The sequence below is a fragment of the Amblyomma americanum genome, chromosome 1 (genome assembly GCF_052857255.1).
Source record: "Amblyomma americanum isolate KBUSLIRL-KWMA chromosome 1, ASM5285725v1, whole genome shotgun sequence".
Classification (NCBI taxonomy): Eukaryota; Metazoa; Arthropoda; class Arachnida; order Ixodida; family Ixodidae; genus Amblyomma; species Amblyomma americanum.
Window position 1 is genome coordinate 446,617,453 of NC_135497.1, and position 21,726 is coordinate 446,639,178.

General features: G+C 47.1%; 1 protein-coding gene across 1 annotated transcript in view; it reads left to right on the forward strand.

Annotated features, from left to right (window-relative positions):
• The first annotated feature begins 432 nt into the window (after positions 1-432).
• LOC144115951 (bromodomain-containing protein 4-like) overlaps positions 433-21,726 on the forward strand; it is a 153,515-nt gene continuing 132,221 nt past the window's right edge. The window contains 2 exon segments of the mRNA XM_077650587.1: positions 433-834; positions 1,430-1,528. Of these exon segments, the coding sequence (XP_077506713.1) occupies positions 1,524-1,528 (5 nt within the window). The 5' untranslated portion in view covers positions 433-834; positions 1,430-1,523.

Below are 21,726 nucleotides of genomic sequence, written 5' to 3' on the forward strand. Positions count from 1 at the left end.
CAATTGCTACCGTGCTCGGCTTTTTTTCTTTATTTTTGTTTAACTATGTTGTAAATTGTCATTAGATTCGCCATTTTCGTTACAAACGTTTTCCTACTCCTCTAACCTTATATCGCGCCTCTGCTTTTGAGCCACTAATACGAGCAGTTTCTCGTATGCAGCGCCGCCATGCGGCGATATGACTCTGTCTGCCTGAGCTCTTGCGCCTTCCCAACTATGCCCGTTCTGCGACGGTCACGCCAGATGCCGCTCTAGGCAGACGGCACAGAAGTTGTTGCAAGTCGCTCGGTTTTCTCACTGCAAGAGTTAATTATTGTCAGGAATATTGTCTGAATTGAAAAAATTCCACGTACTCAATGAATGACTCGAATGTGGTTGTAATTTGATACGTGGAGGCGAAGGCACGTGACCAGCAATGGCGAATCAGCTTTCAGATGGCTCCCATTTCGGTTGGCGCTCGGTGGGGAGGGCCGCTGGCCGCGTTGGCTTTCATCCTACGACGCATCTTCGCTTCGCCGCCCGTAAGACGGCGACGTTGGTACATATATTTGAAACTCTGTGCCCGCAGTAGGTTTTTGACACACATTCAGCAGAGTATGTACGTCGGGTGGTGCGAAATGTGCGGAAACTCGAAGATAGCTGGTCATGTGATCCGAACTGACCAATGGGACGCTACCGTTTGAACGTCCTCATATAAAAGCCGACCTTGCACTGCGTAGCCATTGCTGCTAGCTGATCCTTGTATTCGGGCGACTAATCCGGGTGGAAAATGGATATTGAGACTCATCCGACAGCTCAAAGCTACCTGCAGTCTGCGCACAGCAACAGCAAATGGTACTTTATTGATATTTTCAACTTGCAAGATATTTTGAGTGCTCAAAGTGGGTTTTTATGCCAGCGTTCTAGCGTCCGGAGGACAGCCATTATTGATTTGGCAGTAAGGCTTGCCTGCGTGTGTCGTAAAGCGGTAAACTTTAATAAAGTAGTGTTTTTTTAGCGCCAAACCCTGTATCTTGTGAATCTCTGGTTGTTGAGGCACATCAGCGGCACAATGCAGACCAGTGGCTGTGCCTGCTTATTTGACACGGAGTGAAAATGTGTGAACCCTAACCTTTGGCGTTTTGTTGCTGCGAAGTGTGTAAAATCCGCCATATTCCGGTGGGCCGAGTGAAGCGGTCGCTCTGCGTGCGGTGCCTGCCGGCGTCCGGCGTGCGTTTGACGTCGCCTGGGCGACTGTGGCGTCCGGTGTCCCGCCGAAGGGCCGGCCCGAGCTCTTGGCGCGTCAGGCGTTCTCGCGGCCGGTGGGCACGTCGCGTTCCCGCGCGCGCGTCCCCGGCCGCGTCTTTCGAACGCGCGCTCCCGCCGAACGCAACTCGGCGGCTTGTGTGGACGCTGGCCTAACTGCTGTGCACCTTTCTCCCTCCACCAGCGTATGATCTGCAGCAGGAGCCCGGGGAAGTCGTCTGGAGCGTCTTCCCTTGCGTCGTGTTGCCCCTGCTAGCGCAGCACTCCGGGAGATATGCATGGAGTGAGTAAGGTTCGGTTCCTGCTTCTGCCCCTTGTGCCCGCCGGCCCCGATTTTTCTCGCAACGCACACGCAGTCTGGCCGCACAGTGCTGTTGCGCGAAAGAACTGGGCTCTCGAGATCGGGCTGTGTGTGACGAAGCCTTGCCGGCGGCGAGGAGTCGCGCGTTTTCGGCACTCGTTGCGGCGGCGAACACGGTGGCCGATCGGCGCTCCCTTGGGTGGCCACCCTTTTTGGAGCACTTGACCGAGGTTAGCGACGCGGCCTTTTTAACTGCCGCGCCAAGTGGGCGCGTCCACCACCGGCCCATACTGGTCGGCGATCGGAAGTTTCCGGCCGCCGGCGGACCCAGTGGCTGAGGCATTCGCACTTGTCGTCTGGCCTCCTCCGCGGCGGAATGCTTTGGAACCCTGGAGTTGTTGACACTCTCGGTGTGTTTCAGCCGCGCGCGTAGCGGACCTGTCGGCTGTGTGCCTGACCAGAGCGGCCTTCGTTGTGCTGCGCAGTATTTGCGCTGCCACATCCCAACTGCTTTGCTGTGGTGTGGCAGTAGGTGATGCCGGCTCTGTGCAGATGTGGGAAAAAAATTGGTTTTTGTGGAAAGTAAATGGCGCAGTGTCACTTCTCGGTGGCCACCCGAACCACGCCAGTAGGTGATGTGGCGTCCGGTGTCCCGCCGATGGGCCGTCCCGAGCTCTTGGCTCAACCGTTCTCGCCGCCGTTGGGGACGACGCGTTCCCGCGCGCGCGTCCCCGGCCGCGTTTTTCGAACGCGCGCTCCCGCCGAACGCTACTCGGCGGCTTGTGCGGACGCTGGCCTAACTGCTGTGCACCTTTCTCCCCCCACCAGCATATGATCTGCAGCAGGGGCCCAGCGTAGGTCACGCCGGGATCGATGCAGATGTGGGAAAAAATTGGTTTTGTGTAAAGGTGGCACAGTGGATGAGGGCTGCCAGTAGGTGATGTGGGAAAAAATAGGTTTTTGTGGAAAGTAAATGGCGCAGTGTCACTTCTTGGTGGCCACTGGGTTCAATGCAGATGTGGGGAAAAATTGGTTTTTGAGGAAAGTAAATGGTGCAGTGGATGAGGGCTGCCAGTAGGGTTTTTGTGGAAAGTAAATGGTGCAGTGTCACTTCTGGGTGGCCACTGGGTTCAATGCAGATGTGGGAAAAAATTGGTTTTTGAGGAAAGTAAATGGTGCAGTGGATGAGGGCTGCCAGTAGGGTTTTTGTGGAAAGTAAATGGTGCAGTGTCACTTCTGGGTGGCCACTGGGTTCAATGCAGATGTGGGAAAAAATTGGTTTTTGAGGAAAGTAAATGGTGCAGTGGATGAGGGCTGCCAGTAGGGTTTTTGTGGAAAGTAAATGGTGCAGTGTCACTTCTGGGTGGCCACTGGGTTCAATGCAGATGTGGGAAAAAATTGGTTTTTGAGGAAAGTAAATGGTGCAGTGGATGAGGGCTGCCAGTAGGGTTTTTGTGGAAAGTAAATGGTGCAGTGTCACTTCTGGGTGGCCACTGGGTTCAATGCAGATGTGGGAAAAAATTGGTTTTTGAGGAAAGTAAATGGTGCAGTGGATGAGGGCTGCCAGTAGGGTTTTTGTGGAAAGTAAATGGTGCAGTGTCACTTCTGGGTGGCCACTGGGTTCAATGCAGATGTGGGAAAAAATTGGTTTTTGAGGAAAGTAAATGGTGCAGTGGATGAGGGCTGCCAGTAGGGTTTTTGTGGAAAGTAAATGGTGCAGTGTCACTTCTGGGTGGCCACTGGGTTCAATGCAGATGTGGGAAAAAATTGGTTTTTGAGAAAAGTAAATGGAGCAGTGTCACTTCTGGGTGGCCACCTGAACCTGCTGTAGGCAAAGTTGGGAGTGAAAGAAAGATGTGCCCTAATGGAGGGCTCCTAATTTCGACCGCCAGCGTGCATTGTGGGGCAAGAATTCCCCAAGTTCATGGGTAGAGGAAGTGCTGATGTTCATGACAGTGGTGGGGCCTTGTTTCGTGTGACTGCTCCTACAGGTCATGATGGTTGCCAGCTGGGTGTACTTCTGACCCAAAGCATTTAATTGCCCGTTTTTCTCTTTAAGATGGTGCATGAGGCATTGCTATCCATAGATCGCCACATGGGATTCAGCTTTGGTTTCGTTTTAACCGCCAGAGCGTCTCAATGTTGAGGTCATGTGAGGCTTTGAAAGCCTGTGGCAAGATTGCTTCTGTGTTTTAATTCACTGCAGCGGTTAAACCAGCCTGGAATAACTACAGAGTTACTGCATCAACTTTTGCATGCCTCGTGTGACCTTGACAGTGTCTCAACTTGTCTGTCATCATAGCCACTGTTTGGTGTTTGAAACCAAAACCAATAAGAGAGAAAAGAATTAAAATTTTTTTCATTGATGCTTAGGGAAATTCCACATGGTGATACATGATGTCTTGTGCATGGGGGTGTGCGAATATCCGAAAATTTCGAATAGTGAATATCCTTCAATTCGATTGTTCGAACAAATCAAATCGTGCATTTTCGAAATTATTCAAAGCGTAACAAATATCCTGTCAACTTTTCGAATAGTTTTCGGATTATCAGAATGAGGTTCAAATAAAGCCCGCTTTATTTTCGACTGTTCCAAAATCTGCACACCCAGACGCCACACGCCATTCTTCTGTGAATGGGATGAAGGGTTCAGTGTCATAACTCTTTCAATTTGTGTGGCGGCATTTATAAGGATTGTATGTGGCCTCTAAGACTGGGTGATGCGGCAGGACTTGGGCAAGTTCAGTGAAACTCTGCCTTCATGCTTGGTCTCGGAGGCCGTGGCTCATCGTAGGTACCACCGGGTCATATTTCCTGTGCTGTGGCTCTAGTGTCGACCCACTTGTTTTCTGTTGCTCGGCTTTTTTGGGATCAGTGCTTGGGAGAGGCGATTTACCAAACTAAGCAAATGGTAATTTTCCTGTGCCTATAACTTGATGGTGTTAGAGCTGTATTAGAGTTGTGGTGTTAAATTTTGTGTTGTGACCCGTTAATGGATATTAGTGCTCCGTTCTTTAGCAGCTATAGCTTTAGCAGTTTTAAGCTTAATAGCATCATACAGCAGTGCCACCGCTGCTGCTTCAGTCTTTAGCAGGCTAATGTAAGGCCCAATTTCTCTGCCGCCCTTATTTGTGCTTCTGGTAAAACAACTGGAATTTTGCACGGTGCTTGCAATGCGTTTCAGTGTGCAGCTTACACAGTTTTGTAAAGAGCCCTCAAAGCATATTGATGTTTACTAACAAATTTCTGAACTTTTACTTTCATTAAGGGCACAGGGTAAGCCCTATACTTCCCATGCATTTTAGGCCATGTTGAGGTACATGTTTCTCACTAACTAATAACAGTAGCCTAATAATACATATATCATTGTTTGCCAAATTTTGTGCTCTTTTTACTGAACTAGAATATTTGAAATGTGTTGAAAATTCGATTTTTAATAAAATTTTTTCCGGTAGTACACAAATCTGGCCTTTCTTTGCACATTTCAAAATTCATAACAGAATAACTGCTCAGTGAAATTGCTTAATTCTAGTTCAGTAGTTGGCAACACTTATGTAGATGATTGCAAAAAAAAATCAGCCGTCTGTCTTGAAAGGCATTGGAAATAATGGTACCTTTGTAAGAAAAAACACTGTTTTGAGATAATAGAGCGTAAAGAGAAAAAAGATGTGAAAAACCATTTTTTATTCGCAGAAACGCCTCCATAGTAATTGGTTTAATAGCCCCCTGCTTCGTAGTCACTGTCGCCGTCATTTTTTCGCTTTTCGGCTTGTCGTTTTGACTGTCGGCCCTCTTTTGTAAGCTGTCGTGTTGCTCGGTCCGCAAAGTACATGCGCTTATGGTCAGCTTCCCTCAGCCACTTGATGGTGTTGCTCCCTGGGTTCAATCCACACGCCTTCAAAACGTTGGCCCGTGCGATGCTACCATCATTAAATGAAAGAACAGCATCCAGTGTTGCCATCCGTAGGGTCCGAAGCCTAACAAACATTCTTTGGCGCGCGTTCCCAAACAACATGGTTGAACGACTCATTTGCATTTTGAGTTCGCCCATGCAGGCACTTCTCTAGGAGCTCAGCCTTCGATAGCTCCCTATAAATGGGTTTGATAGCCTCCAAGACAGATGCAGGCAAACTCTCCTTGTGGAAAAATGGCTTGCCCTCTGACTGACTTCTGTTGAAGGCACACCACGTATCAGGTCCCTTTGGGCAAAGTCCATGGCATGGGTCATCGTCTGCGGCCGATAAGTGGAAGAAGGTTGCCCAAACGGCCTTTCGCATTTCATCCAGGTTTCCTACATTTCTTCTGATGGCCAAACCATAGTACGTCTGGAGCTTGTCTATTACTGCATCAGTCAGTCGGCCTCGGCCCGAGAGGCTCTTTCCATCAGAGAGTTTTCCTGCTTTGTTTCCTTTTTTTAGCCTTCGTAACCTTGTGCCCATCCTTTTTTGCACGTGCCCTATGCACTCAACCTTGGATATTTCAACGGAATCACCATATGGCATTTGTGCCTTCACAGCCATAAAAGCCTTGCTGTCACCATCCCCAAGGTATTTGACGTATCGAACGCCGTGAAGCTCCTCACTCCTGCCGAAAATTTTCAGTGCTCCTGCGACTTCCATTCCACCGCTGGTGCCTTGGTAGTTGCTTTGGCACACCTCTCTATGAAGGGGGTCACTGCTTGTACCCTTGATGCTGCACTTTGGACAACGTTTAGACAAAACCTCCACATCCAGCACTTTCCCAGAGTCTACACTGGTCGCAGAGACTATGCCGTTATTGGAAGTATGGCCTCGCTTCTGCCAGCTTCCATCAAGAGCAACTGCGATGTCTTTATCCCCCTCATTCAGCTGCACAGCTTCGTCAGCTGCCCTTTTCATCGACTCCTGAGCAGCAGCTTCGATGTGATCTAGAAGCTCTTGATTGTATTTCGCAAACTTTGTCGGCGGCTTAGGAAGGTTTAGCATAGCACAGAGTATATTTCCTGCAGCCATTCCCTTACCAATGGACCTCAAGGCATACACTAACCTGAGGTTGGCTTCATAGAGGCCAGAAGTAGTTTTCTTCGACGTCTCAAATCGTTGTGCGGCACTACACACTTCACAGTTCAAACTGTAAACGCTTGCAACACCTACCCGTTTTGTCACAATTTCGATGAGCTCAACACTTCCACCGCACTCTCTGCACACACAAATCTGTGTAATTGCGGCACAAATGCCGTCCATGTCCATTAAGGCATATTGGCTGCTGCTCTGTAGCACATCCTCTTCCTGGAAGCACAGAGAAAATCTTGAAAGCTTCGATGTCGAGGAGCTGGCGCGTTCGGCGTTCGGGATCTCATTCGGTCGTGGACATCCTTCTGCTTTTTCACGATGAGCGTAGCGGTTGCCGTGAAATTCACGCCTGACGAAGGCCTTCTTTGCCCTGGGCATCTCAACTTATCAGCAGCAACCAACACCGGCACAATTTACAATACTGATCGAAAGGGATAGCACTCGTACGCAGCTCCATGAAGGTTGCAGAAACGTGGAAAAAACGTGCAAAGCGTCTCAGGATTGTCTTGGCTAAAAAAGAGGAGCTGTACAATAGTTGCCAGACAATTTTTTATATGTAGCTGATTTTAGACAAGTTTTGAAATCAGGTGGTGGACTTTTTGGTTGAAAAAATTGACGTTAATCCTGAAAGGGGGCGTGGCCGCTCACTACTTGGTTTCGGAAAAAGCGTTTTTCAGCCGTAAATATAGCTTTCTGAGGAAAGTGCGATCATGGAACATGTGTAGAAAGAATTGAACTTCTAAAATTCCAAAAGAAAAAAAAACGATTTTTTTCTAATTTTACCTTACCCTGTGCCCTTAAGGAACATTTTTAAATGGCTATTTGAGGTTGTTGCATTTACCCACAATGTACATTGTTTTCCTGAACTAAAATTGGTTCTGTCATTATTTCAAAATAAATTTTTAAATTCTGGCGGTCCAATGTTTGCACTTCCTGCAAGGACAAATGTGCTTATGAAAGAGGTCTCAATGGAATAAGATTTTAGCACTAGGCATGTTATAGAACTTAAGGTGGATGGTCTATTGTTTGCGAGAAAATATTTCTTGTGTACTCTTTTTCACTCCTCGAGTGTAGTTGGCGCCCGGTCTTGGGCACTGTTTCCAATTTTATGAAACCGTTCCTTCATCTTCCTGCTCTCATTCGGCAGAGGCGTGAAGGTCTGTCCTTGTCTGTCCAGTGCAACATCCTCAGAAGCTGCTCTCCTTTCGTGGATCGGCAGAGAAACAACGCATTGCTGTCTTTGCAATGTATTCAGAAAGTAGCTGCAAGCTTTCAAAAATGCTTTTAACTATTAAAGTGCACGACAAGCAAAACAGTATGTCTATCCAACACAGAACTGATTTATTTAAAAACAAGCTCGTTGTCAGTGTGCTCTCAGTTGCAAAAAGAAAACTACATTTAAGAGCTTTTTCGTTGTTTTGAAACTGACAACAACTCTGCATACGATGCCTCCTTCATGTCACGTCCCCCTTGGAGTGATTATTGGTCGGATTGGCACAATTTTTAAACGTCTTCCGGTGCTTAAATAAGCACTTCATTTGGTGGGTATGCTCTTCAGGAATCCCAGCGTCTTAAAGGGGCAAAATCAAAATGGCTGAGGGAGGGATAAATTGGTTTGCATAGTATAATGTGCACTATGTGCCTGTGTGAATAGCTGTGGGAGCGGTTCAAGGTTACCATCAACTGTTGTTGCAAGGGTAGCATGCAGGAATTACTCTTGGTAGGTCTGTGTATCGGAAGGCTTGAGATCCGGGTAGTGTTTTACTTGGTGCTTGCAGAGAAACTCAGTATGAGGAATGTACTGCTGCAAACTTTGGGAAAAAGCTTTGGAATGAACTAGTGGTTAGAAGAGACTTTTGCCTTGGTGAATAAAAATGGCCTTGGGGGATGCACATCATTTTTTCAAGGGCCTTCAATGCTTGTGGTTGGAGTCATGGGTGTCAAAGTGGTGCACCATACATAGCTTTCGTGTTTCAAGTCAGAGCAAGTGGCAGTGGGTGGGTTAGAAAAATGCGCACCGTTTTGCTATGCTTTTGGTCACTAATTGTGGGGACCAGTGTGACTGCACTGCAAGCTACCCGTAATTAATGACTGCTTGATTTGCTTGAATTGCGTTGTGCTTTGTGAAGCATGACAACCTATGTGGGTTGCCTGGTGACCATGGGTGATCATACAGCACATTACTGCTCTCAGTCAGAATGCAGTGCAGACCTCATTATGTGTGAGCCTGGCAGGTGTTGGCAGAAAGGTGACAGGGCACACCGTCAATTGTAGCGTTGTGCACTGCCATCTGTGGTGCTCTGAATTTGATGATTGGGGTTTGGCTTGAAGGGGAAGTGATGAGGTGCATGTGTTATTGACGCCTTTAGGTTTCTGTACATCCTGTGGGTGAACGGTCTCTGGCATGTTTAAGACATTGCTTGCATATGGTTTTGAAATCGGGGCCCAGTAGCTTAATCTGCACTCTTGCAGAGTTAGGTGTGAGGGCATGTGGATGCCAGCCAGTTGTTTTTCTGTTGTTTCGAATTGTGTTATTTCCCCACAGTGTAGTAAAACAAAACAAGAACATGGTGTTTGCTTTTTATTTTTGTGTAAAGTCTTGCATGCATATATGGAACACTTTTGGAAGTGATTGTGTGGTGGGTGATCCACATTGTTTGGATGTCCCGGTAGCCGCGGCTGCTGAGCCGGCGGAGCGGGCAGTCCGGTTGGAGAAAGCGTTATGGACTGCGCGAGCCAGGTCGCGCTCTGAGCTTCGTCTTCATCAGCGCCGCTGGCGATACCAGTGCCGCTGCAGATGCCCCCCCCCTAGCGCGATGCGCGATAAAGGGGAAAAATACAACGAGAGTTATGTACAAGTCCCGTGGAGGGCCTGGGGATATGGGTGAGCACATAATGTCCAGGGAGAAGCGAAAGTCGATCCGAGTGGGGGCGGAAGCGTTGGGTTCAGGCCTTGGGGGGGGGGGGGGGGGGGGGGGGGGGGAGGCGAGGAAGGGCCACGGGCCAGTAGGACGAAATCAGAATAGGGGTGTCCCAGTAGGCACGGGCAAACGGCACACTGCTCACGTGAGAAGTGGCGCGCTGGGAGGTGACCCATAAAAAATCACTGTTGAAAGCCAAAGTGTCTCGGTGGCAGGAGGTTTTGGGAGACGGGAAGGAGACACTGTTGTGTGCAAAAGTTTCAGGTGAAAGGGGTGGCGCTGAGCTGGACTGAGGCGGCACAGAGCACGGGTTATGGGAGGTAGAGCTCGGATAAAGGGGAAGCGTCTGGGCTTGCAGAAGGCCAGAGTGCTGAACTGCGCAACTGCGGCCGCTCAGGTGTCCAAGCGCAGGGAAAGCGGATGTGGTACCATGGGCAGAAGGGCGCTGTGTGTCGAGCTCACAAGGGGACTGTGCAAAAGCATGTGCACCGGAATGCACAACACAGGTTGGCGGGACAACCGAGGTCGACATAGCGCTCTTCGCATCGGCCAGACGCCGGTGCCCAGGGGTTCGGAGGCGTGAGATCAAACGGAAGAGTCCGAGTCGGCACGGGGTGTGGGGCATCCCTGGAGGCAGTGGTAGAGGAGGCGCTTGAAGGGGCGGGTGGAGCAAGCTTGGGAGAGACAACGGTGTAGGATGAGGCAGCTGATTGGGAAGGGTGGCAAGAGACGGACACGTGCTCGCGTGCCACTTGCCGAACCATGGGTGGGAGCTTTTTCGATGGTGGCAATAGTCGACACACTGGTATGGGGAGCGGCTCCGGTGCATAAGCTGGCGGAGGGAAAACCGAAGCAGCTTGGTTTGGGTCGGGTCTGAGTCCTGAACAGGAGCGCAGAGGGTCGGCGGGAGCTCCAAGCCAAAATATGCCGTCAGGCCCTTCATGAAATCGTTTATGTCGGGACCGGGAGGCGGCAACCGCAGCTGTGCCAGGAGACCGGGTGGGAGTTCGCGGCTGGCATATGCTGATAGTGCAGCAGATGGCTGGACACATTGACATGAAAGTGCGAGTACAGCAGCGCCAGCCACAAAACTGGGTTCCTGGCATAAAACGCGGGCAGCCGAGGAAGGAAGGGGCACTGATATGGCTGAAGGAGCTCACTGGATTTGATGGGAGGTGCGTAACGAAAGCTGGGTGCGAACAGTGGGCGTGCAGCGCCAAGGCCAAGTGGAGGGACAGGACGGGCAGGAGCGGTGAGCCGGTGGGAGCGGCGTTGCATGCGTCTTGGCTGTCGTCCGGGTCAACAGATGTGGTGGGTGATTCACATTGTTTGCGTGTCCCGGTAGCCGCGGCTGGTGAACCGGCGGAGCGGGCAGTCGACATTGCTGGCCAGGCCGGTTTGCGAAAGCGTTCTGGACTGCACGAGCCAGGTCGCGCTCTGAGCTTCGTCTTCATCAGCGCCGCTGGCGATACCAGCGCCGCTACAATTGTATATCTTCTCTGCATTGGGCACACACATCACACACATAGGTTCATATTCGCAAAACAAGAAAAACTGGCATGAGAGCTATCTTATGTTCATGCAAAGAACTCGAGACTAAGGAAGGAAAAAGCATTTCTCACGATTTTAGTTTGGGGGTTTACTGTCCCAAAGTGGCTCGGGTTATGAGGGACGCCGTTGTGTAGGGCTCTGGAAATTTCGACCACCTGGTGTTCTTTAACGTGCACTGACATCGCACAGTAGATGGGCCTCTAGAATATTGCTTAATTGAACACATGTTCCGTTCCACCCGAGTTAAGTTTAGGTTTTAGGGGGTTTAATGTCCCAGAGTGACTAGGCTATGATCAAGAGGCCAAATCACAGGGGATCTATGTACTAATAACATTTGCTTACTGAACTCTGTTATACCCCTTTCACATTAGCAAATTTAATGTCATTCTCAATTAGCACCTAATGTCATTATTTGGCTGCTACACGGGAGCATATAATGACATGAGGTACGAATGACATTCGCCATAGAATGATCCCGAACTGAATGTCTTCTTTGGACACCAGATATGCAGCGGAAGCAAGCGGCGCGAAAAAATAGTGTGCGCACTTCCCAAGTTAGAAATTGTATTTATTTAGTTCTAAAAAAATGTCAATTTCGGCGTGAACTTGTTCACACTAGAGGCTGTCGGGGGTAGCTCTTATTCTGTCTCAGCAGCAAGCAAAAAGTATTGGCCGAGCGTGAAGCATGGACTTTCCCGCGACAGTGGATCATTTTTGGTTGTGTGTTTTTTGCTGGTTGTCATTTCATGTTCGTTTAGCTGGAAAGTACTTAAAGATGTAACCGAGCACTTCACCTTTTGCAAGTTATTTTCACGCTCCGCATGCCGCCGTGTCAGCCATTTTGTTAGTTTACATTTATTGGATTTGTGGTTGATATTGTACTTGGCTTGACTTTTTATGGCTGAAGTGCTGAATAACCAGAAATAATATTTTAAGTTTATAATGCACAGAAATGTTCTCACCCACTTTTGAAACACTACACAGCAATTTCAAACATATTTTGTGCGCACTGATGTCTTTTTCTTGTACAATTTTTTTTTCACTGATTGTCACTGCCACCATTTTAGAAGCACTTTTCACGTGGAAAGGAATAAGTTTTCAAGGGCGGCCCACCACATGTGTTGAGGTGCCGCCAGTCTTGAATTCGGTTTCTCACCAATTCTCACTGTCTTACTGTTTTTGTGGTAGTTGCCACATTTAGCAATTCATCAACATATGTTAGCAGCCTTTCCCCTGACCGACATATACTGGTAAATGCGAGAGGGATATAGAAATTCCGTACGCTTTCTTGTTGCCATCGGCAGGCGCCACGTCCTACCTTGCAGAGGAAAGAAAACTGCTTTAGCTTTTCTCTAATCACATGAAACGGTACAAGCAAGACTCACTTCACTCCTTCACTCCTAGCGATTCCAGCAAGTGGAATCACTAGGACCTGGAGGCCCTGTTGTGGAATATTCAGCGCGGTCGCATTTCAGTTGCCTATGACTGCTTGTGTACTGTGAATGTCACCTCTTCTGCAGTTGTTATGTAACAGTAAACATTTTTTCCTCCAAAGATTTTTACATGTACAAGCACTTTTCACGCAGAAAGGAAGAAGTTTCCAAGGGCAGCCCACCACATTTGTTGGGGTGTCGATTCATTCGATGAAGAAGAAATAGCATTCATTGCACGTAGGCCAACAACAACCCAGTGACAAAGCAGAACACAAAAGCACTGAATCGCTCTGGAATATCGCCCATGGCAGCAAATTATAAACTGGAGGTTGAAAGCCATACAGCCATACAGCTTTCAACCTTCGAAAAGCAGACCAACTCGCCCAAGAGTTTGTTGTGCAACCAAAAAAAGTAATCACAGAAAACTCCGCATTGTGGATGCAGCACTATACTGCTGAGCAAGCTTACCTAGCTAACTTAAGTTTTACGTTCCTTAAAGGGCCCCGGAAAGGGGCTCTAAATCAAGTTGCGTTATGCCTAGGATGTTAAAAGATGCTGATTCATAAATGTTCTCCAGCAAGAATTATTTTAATGCGTTTTGTGGAAGATGAGTTTTATGCAGTCAAAATTTGAACTTCCCCGTCTCAATTTGGCTGTTTCGCATGCCAAAACGTCTGCGCTCCTCCGCCGCTCCCTTCCCTACGTCCAGCGGCTGCCGGGGCGTGCGGAGTGGCCACGGCCGTGGTATCTGTGTGACGTCTGAAAGAATTTGGCGCAGTGAACCATTGATAACCTCCGGCTACTGACGTCACTTGCACGGCATGATGTCGTGTTCCAGGTTTCGCGCGAAAGCCCGGCACAGTGCATCGCCGCGAGGTGCGGAAGCAGGAATTCTTTTGTATTATAAATTTCTTGCTCGTTTTGGAGGTCATGTATGCGGCATGAAATCTCAGTGGCCCGTGTTCTACATAGTGCAAGCATTTTAATAGCCAAGCTCGAACACCTTTTCAAGAAAGAATCTAAGCTCCTAAACAAGTTCCGTTGCTTTTGTTGTGCACCATAAAACAAGCATATATAACTGCGTGTTTGGGGCATGACAGTCTTTAGCTTATTTGCAGATAAATGCAGTCACCCTAAAGGCCAGTTATTATTTGTGAGTGTGTTATGATATGAAAAGGAAAAATGGAAACTCTCCATAATGATGCTCCCTAGGTAGATTGGGGGGATGATTATTCAGACGGGCGTGAATGACAAAAATAGCGCTTTGGAACTATTTTTTGTTGTTTAAGGAATATTACTGTATTTACACGATTGTAAGTTGAAATTTGAAAATCCGAATTGGCGGGAGGGGTCGCCTTACAATCGAAGTCAAACCATGGCACCATAAAGGCGAGCCAAACGAGATCGGGGAGCTACAGCGTGGTTGCTTTTTTTACTGCGCACCTCTGTCACATTGCTGTTGGTGCTGACCTTGAACATCTGTTATGTCGATGCGCACTAGGCGCCTGATGGCGGCGGTCAATAAGCAGCAAACCGGGAGCCCCCCTCCCCACACATGGCTGCAGATTGAGGCTGCTGATATGCGGCGGTGCCCGATAGCGCTGTCGGGTTCTACTCTTAAAGGGGAAGCTTAAGCATCCTCCAAACTTTTTTTTTTATTTACTTTCAACTGTGCACTCAGCGCTCAAGGGAGTGTCGATATTTGATTGAAGGGCAGCTGTCCCACTCGGAACGGGAGCGGTGCCAGGGAGTGTCTGTAGCTGACGGAAGAGCCGACACTGCTAACGCGCAGTTTCTCTTTGCCTCCAAGTCCTAGTTTTTATCGTAGTGCTTCGTCAATCGTCATTTGTGCTCCGGGTCCGGTAAAGTGTCCGGCGCTCGTTCAGGGCTACATTCAAGATGGCTGTCATTCTTTACGCCGAAGAACTGAATAACTGCGCGCTGGGCTGCAGCCGCACGCGATGTCGTGGTGTGGCTATTTGCGCAGTGCAAGATTTTGCTGCTCTCCGACGTGCTGTCGGACTGCAGCAGCGATCACAATGGTAGTGCTAGTGAGGACGATGGCGCAAGTGTGGACAAGTAGTACAGTGACTAATACATTTACGTTTTGGAGCGTGCCCACGGCCATGCCCACACGCCCCCTGGCGTGGCTGGCGATACGCGGCGGTGGCTGGATAATGCTATCGCGTTCTGTTTTAAAGGCCAAGCTTAAGCGACCTGCAAGTTTTTTTTTTTCTGATTTGCAATATCAGGGTGTCGATTTACATTCGAGTCGACTTATACAATCGTGTAAATAAGGTACATACACCAGCTGAATTCTAGCCATGCTCTGTAGAATGAAATTGTTCCATGAGAATTGTACACGCTTACAGTTCAAGTTGATTACTTTAAACTGCAGTGTGCATTTGGGAAGAACATACTGTACTCTTACTTTTCAGTCTTTTTCTGTGTGAAATAGCTTCTCTGTGAGCTTCTCTGTGAGTTACTTTCACATCGGAGAGGAGAGGAACTTGGGAGTGAAGTCGTACGTTGGTGTGGCATGTATTAGCCTAGTTGATCATGTGTCTTGGTGGTACAACTTTTAAGGTGCTTGTGGATGGTCTCGATGTGCCATGGAGATGCGCTGTCTGTGTGGATTGTAGCCTGTAGGGCCCAGCTAGTGGCAGAGTGGCCCAGCTAGTGGCGACCATAGCCACCAGGGTGCCATTTTTTAAATTGCTGGCCAGCTTCACTGCAGTGCTGTGCACTTGCATAATGGCAGAACAGGCAGTATGTTAAAAGGGCATAACCCTTTGCTGAAGTTCGTTTGATTTGTCTGGACAGCCACTCTGTGGGCAGGCCAGAAAAAAAAAATGCAACGCGATAAGTTAGGAAAAGCTAAGATTGTTCCTTGGGTGCAAAGTCTTGGGTCTTTGTTATGGGCTGTACGCGCTTGCCTGGCAAGTCTTGCAACAATGCAACATGGCCTGTATTTGTAATAATTCTCTAATCTGTAGCGTCAGTTCAGAAACTGTTGGCACATCACTGCAAATGGGGCACGAAAGTGCTTTTGGGACTCGTGGCGTCTGGCAGATGTACCACATTTTGGGTTTGGGGTGTGAGCTCACCCTAAATTAAGAATTTTGCAAGTCCCCAAAGCTGCTTTTCTTTGCTCCTGACCAGAATTTTCTGCATTTCAAGCTGGTCAGCCAAACATGCATAATGCGCAGTGAAACACAGCTGTTAGAGGTTGTGTAGTGTGTGTAAAAAGAAGGGTCATCTGTGTTGCTGTTTATGTGTGCACGTAACATCAAATCTTCAGCAGATTCTTTTTATGGAGTTTTTTGTAATGGTTTGCCTGTTGTAACTGTGCTCTTGCTGTCTGGTTTTGTAGTCCATGGTGAGCAGAGGCTTTTTGAAAGTGCTGTGACAGCTAGCGTCATGGCTCTGTTTTGGTTTTGTTACCACGAAAAACAGATGTATTTAGACGTGTGCCAGGCACATGATGGATAGCCGTAGCTGCTTATATGCCGTGGAACCTCAAAAAGCATATTGCATTTGGCAGCAAATTTCTGCTCTTTTTGCTAGAAAGCCTCTTCTCGTCAACCCATGCCATTCTTGCAAGCTTGTCACTAAATACTGCAGTGGTGGCCCAGTTGTCTGAGCATCCGCCTCGCATGTGGGATGTGCGGGGTTTGGTCTCCTGTGCTGCCAGGTACCCACCAGGGATACATTGGGCACAAGCTTTCCCCTGGTCTGGTGCTCAGCTTATTTAGGGTGAAATTCTTGGGAAGTGGGTTTTGAGTAGAAGAAAACAGCTTGTGCCATGGCGCGGCCACAGGATGACCTTGCGCCATATAAATACATCTTCATAAAGTGCCCAGTTTCTAGCATAGCAGCAGCTGTGTCCTGCCTAAAAGAGGTGCTTGCCTTTCTGTACATATCTTCTCTCTCTGGTGTTGGGCATTCCTTGTTACATGGGAACGTGGCTGCAGGTTCAAAATCCAGGCTGCCCTTTCCCGAGCCCTTGTGCATTTGGAGTGAATTCTCGTGCCTGTTATTTCTTTGCTGGTTCTGATGTGAGGAAGCTTCCCCCGTTTCATCGTCATAAGCTTGTGGCAGTTGCTGCCAGTAGAGCAGCTGTCGTATCGCACTGTGTGCTAAAGCAGTACATCTCCAAACTTTCTGCTCTGCCAGGCACTGGGTGTGGTGCTCTGTGGTGGCAAACCTGTGGCTGTATATTGCGCTAGGCTTATGCGGACGTGATTTTCTCCGTTTGGCATTGTAAGCAAAATATAGAACAGGGTGGACTGAACTTCCACCTGTGGATGCGTTGTTAAAATACCATGCTTTCCATTCAGGCATTGATATTCCTTTTTTAATATTTATGCACTGCGTAGCTTCACTTCAGGATGAGTTCCAGAGGTGCCATTAGAAACCAGCCATCAGAACAGTGGCTGATGTTTTATTAGCATCATTGCACCAGCTTGTGTTTCTCAAGTTGTGCATAGGAAGCTGCAGCACTTGCAGGGTGTGTTGCATTGGATTAGCCAGAATTCCTCCACATAGTGATATGTTTGTTTTGCAGAATTGAGGACCGGAATTCTTTGCCACTAAATTTTACGAGCTTGGTGGTTGGCTTTGGTTGCCATTGGCTGTTTTCTTTGCCACTGTCCTTGCTTTGCTTGCTGTTTTAAACATTTCATTTCGGCATGCCAGTTTCCAATGAATTCAACATGAATTTTTGAAGCTGAAATTATTGTCCATTTCTCAAAATAAAGTATTGGCCTTTTGTTCATTTCGTTTGTGTTTTTATTGGCTATCTTCCGGGTTCGTTCTTGTGCATCATGCCATTTTTATGCATTGTTCTGGCTTGAAGCGTATGCTAACATTTTTGTAATGTAAATGTTCTTCCTTGCTTGATGGAGTAGTCATAGCATCCACTGGCTGTCTGTTTACCTGTGTGTTCATTCAAGGATTTGGAACCTGGTGTTCAGTAGGAGTTTTCAAGTGTCTGAAGGGGGAATGCATTTCTGCCAAGTAGACCTGAATTGTGATGAAAAGTAGATAATATAATAAAAAAGTGTGTATGATAGTCCAGTTTGTTCATGACCCATTTGTGTCGTTATCCAGGGGTAGCATTCTCCATAGCGCAGCCAATTACTAGGCTATGAGCAGTGTTGCATGCCACGATTCCCATTTTCTGGAGCAGCCACTACTGTATAGACTACTGTATAAACTAGTCCAAGTCTGAGAGAGATGGTAGAATATGGCTTGTGGGAACCATATTGTATGGAAGGTTGTGCCCTTGCAGTCATTTCACAGTAGTCTGAGACGAAAGGCTTATTGCCAAATGAATTAATTTGGGGAGAGGAGTAAATTGAATAGTTGGTGGAAGCTGGCCATATTCATTTTTGTTGCTGGTTGTACCTGCTGCCTGTTGGGTGAATTTGGAAAGGCAGGTTATCCATTTTTTTTTCTGCTGAAAGGTGGGAGTGGGGAAGTGGTGCATGGTCTTAAACTGGCATTGTTTTCTAGGTGTCTCCAGAGGTCAGGGTTGTGTGTGAATGCAGGTGGGGGTGGGGGTTGACCTGGTAGGTGCATGCAAGTGCGCAGCAAGCAGTGTGCACAATGCCCACTGTAGCCACTGGAGCAGGGCTTTGTAAATTTGCGCCTTGTGTTTTTGTTCTTCCCTTCCACTCAGGTTGGCAAGAGTTCCTGCAATGACTGGTCAGATTTACTTGACAGTCCCATATGACCCTAGTAGCTGACGCCAGCTTTCTCAAAAACCACCGTGCAGCGATGGTAAAACTCCCCTCACTTCTATTCGCCTCCTCCTACGTCCGTACCCCCCTTATGAACTGAAATGATGGCTGGTCCAAGACCAGTGGTTGGAGGCACATGTGCTACCTTGCTGTCACTGTGCTGTGCTGTGTGCACCATATGCTGCGGGTGTGCAGTGCCTCCTCAGTGTTCGCAGGCTAATGTTGTGCCGAGGCGTGAATGACTTCACATGGCTCTATGTGAACTCACTCAAGCCACGGCGCTTGGATAGGGAAGTAGCTTTCCTATGGGAGTCAATGTCGGCAATGTGTGGTTGTGCAGATTTTGCTGTCCATTTATATTTACGTATTTCAACACACTGTACATACTTGATAAGAACATGCAAACAGTTTTTATGGCATCCTTTCACCAGAAAATTAGGCTAGTTTACTGATTGGCAGTGCTTGGAAAGGTTTAGGGAATTATGGTAAAAAATTCGTGCTGTCTTGAGGGCATGAAGTACAGTGAAGCATACCAGTACAATGGCGAGCAGGAAAGCAGCTGCATTTCTTTGAGTGATGATAAGGTGGGCAGTAAATGTGCTCACCTATTGTACACCATTGGTTAAGTTTGGGAGGTGAGGTTGAAGTTTTGCAAGCTGGAGCTAGAATGTGCGCTTACATCTGTTATCGACTGGTTTTGTGCAGTCTGGCCTAGTTCATTGTCAGCAGTCACAGGCACTGTGTTGCCACAAAAGCATGCATCATAGTTTGTACTGGCACTGGAATTAATGGTAATCAAATTGCCGATGTACTTCGAGGAATGCAGTTAGGATGTGGTGTAGGGCAGTGGACTGGGTAGTAAAACGTGAATGCTGGTATAGACAGCATGTGTTGTGATGGGTGGTTTTTCTCTGGGAATTGCACGAAAGGCGTCTGGAATTCTTATGAATGATTACAGCACAGAGCAACAGGGACATAAAAGACACACCAGAGGCGTTGACTTTTAGCTACTCTGTATTTGAAAGTATGTTGCATATACCGGGTGATTTTTTAAAATGTTAGATTTTTATTTTAAAATGCGTGAGAGAAATGTTTGTGGTCAATTCAGGTGAATTGTTCTAGGCAGACATTATGTGGTAGAGCTCAATAATGAGACGATTGACAAAAATGAACTAATCAGCTTTTTTATTTTAAATTTTAGGGGCCAAGATTATATTGCGAAATGGAAGGCTGTGAACATTGGAGGTGAGCACAGTTTTTAAATTTATTGGTAATGCGGCTTGAAATATCGTCAAAAGTACGCATTAGAAAGCTCTTTGGGTTGGCTTTCCCACATTGCAAATTTATAAAATGGTGTTGCTGAGTATGTTACTGTCACCGAATTCAAGTGAATTACATCATCAAATACACAAATGGTGTGTACATTGATAAGAAATGAGTGACACTATTTTGTAAATGTGCTCTGCAGGGAAGCCAACTCAGCGAGAGCTTTCAAATGTGTTTGACATTTGATATTTCAAACCACTGTGCCAATTAAGAAAATTAAAAAAATGGGTCACCTTTGATGTTGGTGGCCTTCAATTTTCCAATGGAACTTTGCCCCCTGAAATAAAAATTAAAATTTATTGGCTAATTTTTGTTAATTGTGTAATTATTGATCCAAATCAGGTACATGTCTGCCTTGCTGTACAATCCACCTGCACAAGCTGCACTACTGTCTCATGCAATGAAATAAAAATCTGTGTATGTTAAAAAATTGCCCTGCATATACTTGGCAGCGTACTAAACAAAAAATCTAAATGAGGCCTTGTGATGACCATGGAGATGTGAGAATGATTTAAAAGAGGTGTTGTAAGAGTGAGAGAAATCAACATCGATTCGGGTTGTTTAGTATTTGCTTGTGGTTTGATTACATTGAGCACTCACCTCTGATTGTGTTTGTGCAAAATTCTGGGTAAAGTCAGATCCATAGCTTTGCGACCCTTGCAGTTTAGTCCCAGGTGTCCTTATTGGCTTTTATGTTCTAAATTTCTCTTTTAGCCTTTCGTTACAGCAGCAACTGGTCTGACCAATGTATTCCATTTCGCACGTGGTGGGAATTGACTACACACCACCATGCACGCGTCAACAAAGTGTTTTTTATGCTTTATTGTGCAGGCTTGTTTTTTCTTTGCCGCTGCAGTTCATGCATCTGCTCGCAATTACCATTCATTATGTAAAGCCAGCAAGCCTAGGCAACCATTTTTGCATTCTAAGTGCTGTTGCTAGTGGTGATGATGTGAAGTGCTAATGTGTAATGTGGAGTCTGCTTATAATGAACTCGAACACAGCTATCGAAGTCAAACTGAACATGAGGTCTAACCGTGAATGATTCCCAATGTCCCCCGATTACCGAACTGCTGCCTCCAAAGTGAGACTTGTTGTTTGCGACATCTGGCTTAGTCATTCCCTCACTTACTTGAGATGGGCGAAGCTCTCCTCGGCCTTTAGCAACACAGTTCCTAGTCTCGTTTTGCTTTCCAGGGCATGAGTGGAAGCAATTACTGTGGGCTGCAGGCAGGCTATATTTGAAAGCTGTCCGCACAAAATTTATCTGGAAACATTTGTTGTTTCATATGGCTAACTAAAGGTAGCTTTTTGCCGTTATACTTGATTGCTTTTGCATTACAGGTATTCTGTGCTCTTTTTTATTAATTTAGAAGTGCGGGAGTGTGGAGCTACCTGCATGTGTACATGTTCCATGTTTCCGTATATCATGGCTTTATGCTGATATGTCCTACAGCCTGGTTTTGTTGGTATTCTTTGGGACAACCTACTCTGTATTTTGAACGGACCTTCAGTTTATTCTAATCTAGTTCCACTGTGGTAGCAGTTGGCGCTGTATGAAAAGAGAGAAAAAAAAGCAAGGCTTGTTGGAACACAAGTTAAGTGGGAGAAGCTGGCATTTTAAAAAGTTAAGGACCAAAACATCAATGGTGCACATTTTGAAACCTATCTGTTGCAAGCGCACGTGAGCACTTAAGTTACTGTTTTCTGTTGTTCGATGTGTCAATAAATTGTTTTATAGTATCTTACTATCAGATGTGAGGTGTGTGTCCTCATTTCTCTAATGCAAATTAGGGGGAAGATTTGAATTAACGGGACAGCACACTCCTAGGTGCTGCTTGCTGGAAGCACTGATGGTGCATGGTTTTGCTAGGCATGAATGCTGCTTCCTGTTATTCTTGGTAGTTCTTCTCTTCGGGTTTTATTCCACCTGTCGCATTAAAGTACTGTACTGCCTTTGCACTTGTCAGTACAGTCCCATTCAACGTTTGGAGTATGGCTGTACCAGTTTGTCTGGCAGCACCAGTCAAGGTTTTTTCAGTGACACCACCCTTGAGCAAATGCACCAGACTTTGCCAAAGCAGATAAACTACACCAGTCTGATAAAACTGCACTAAGCTGCTGCAAACTCAGCTTTCGAATTGGGCGGCGCTG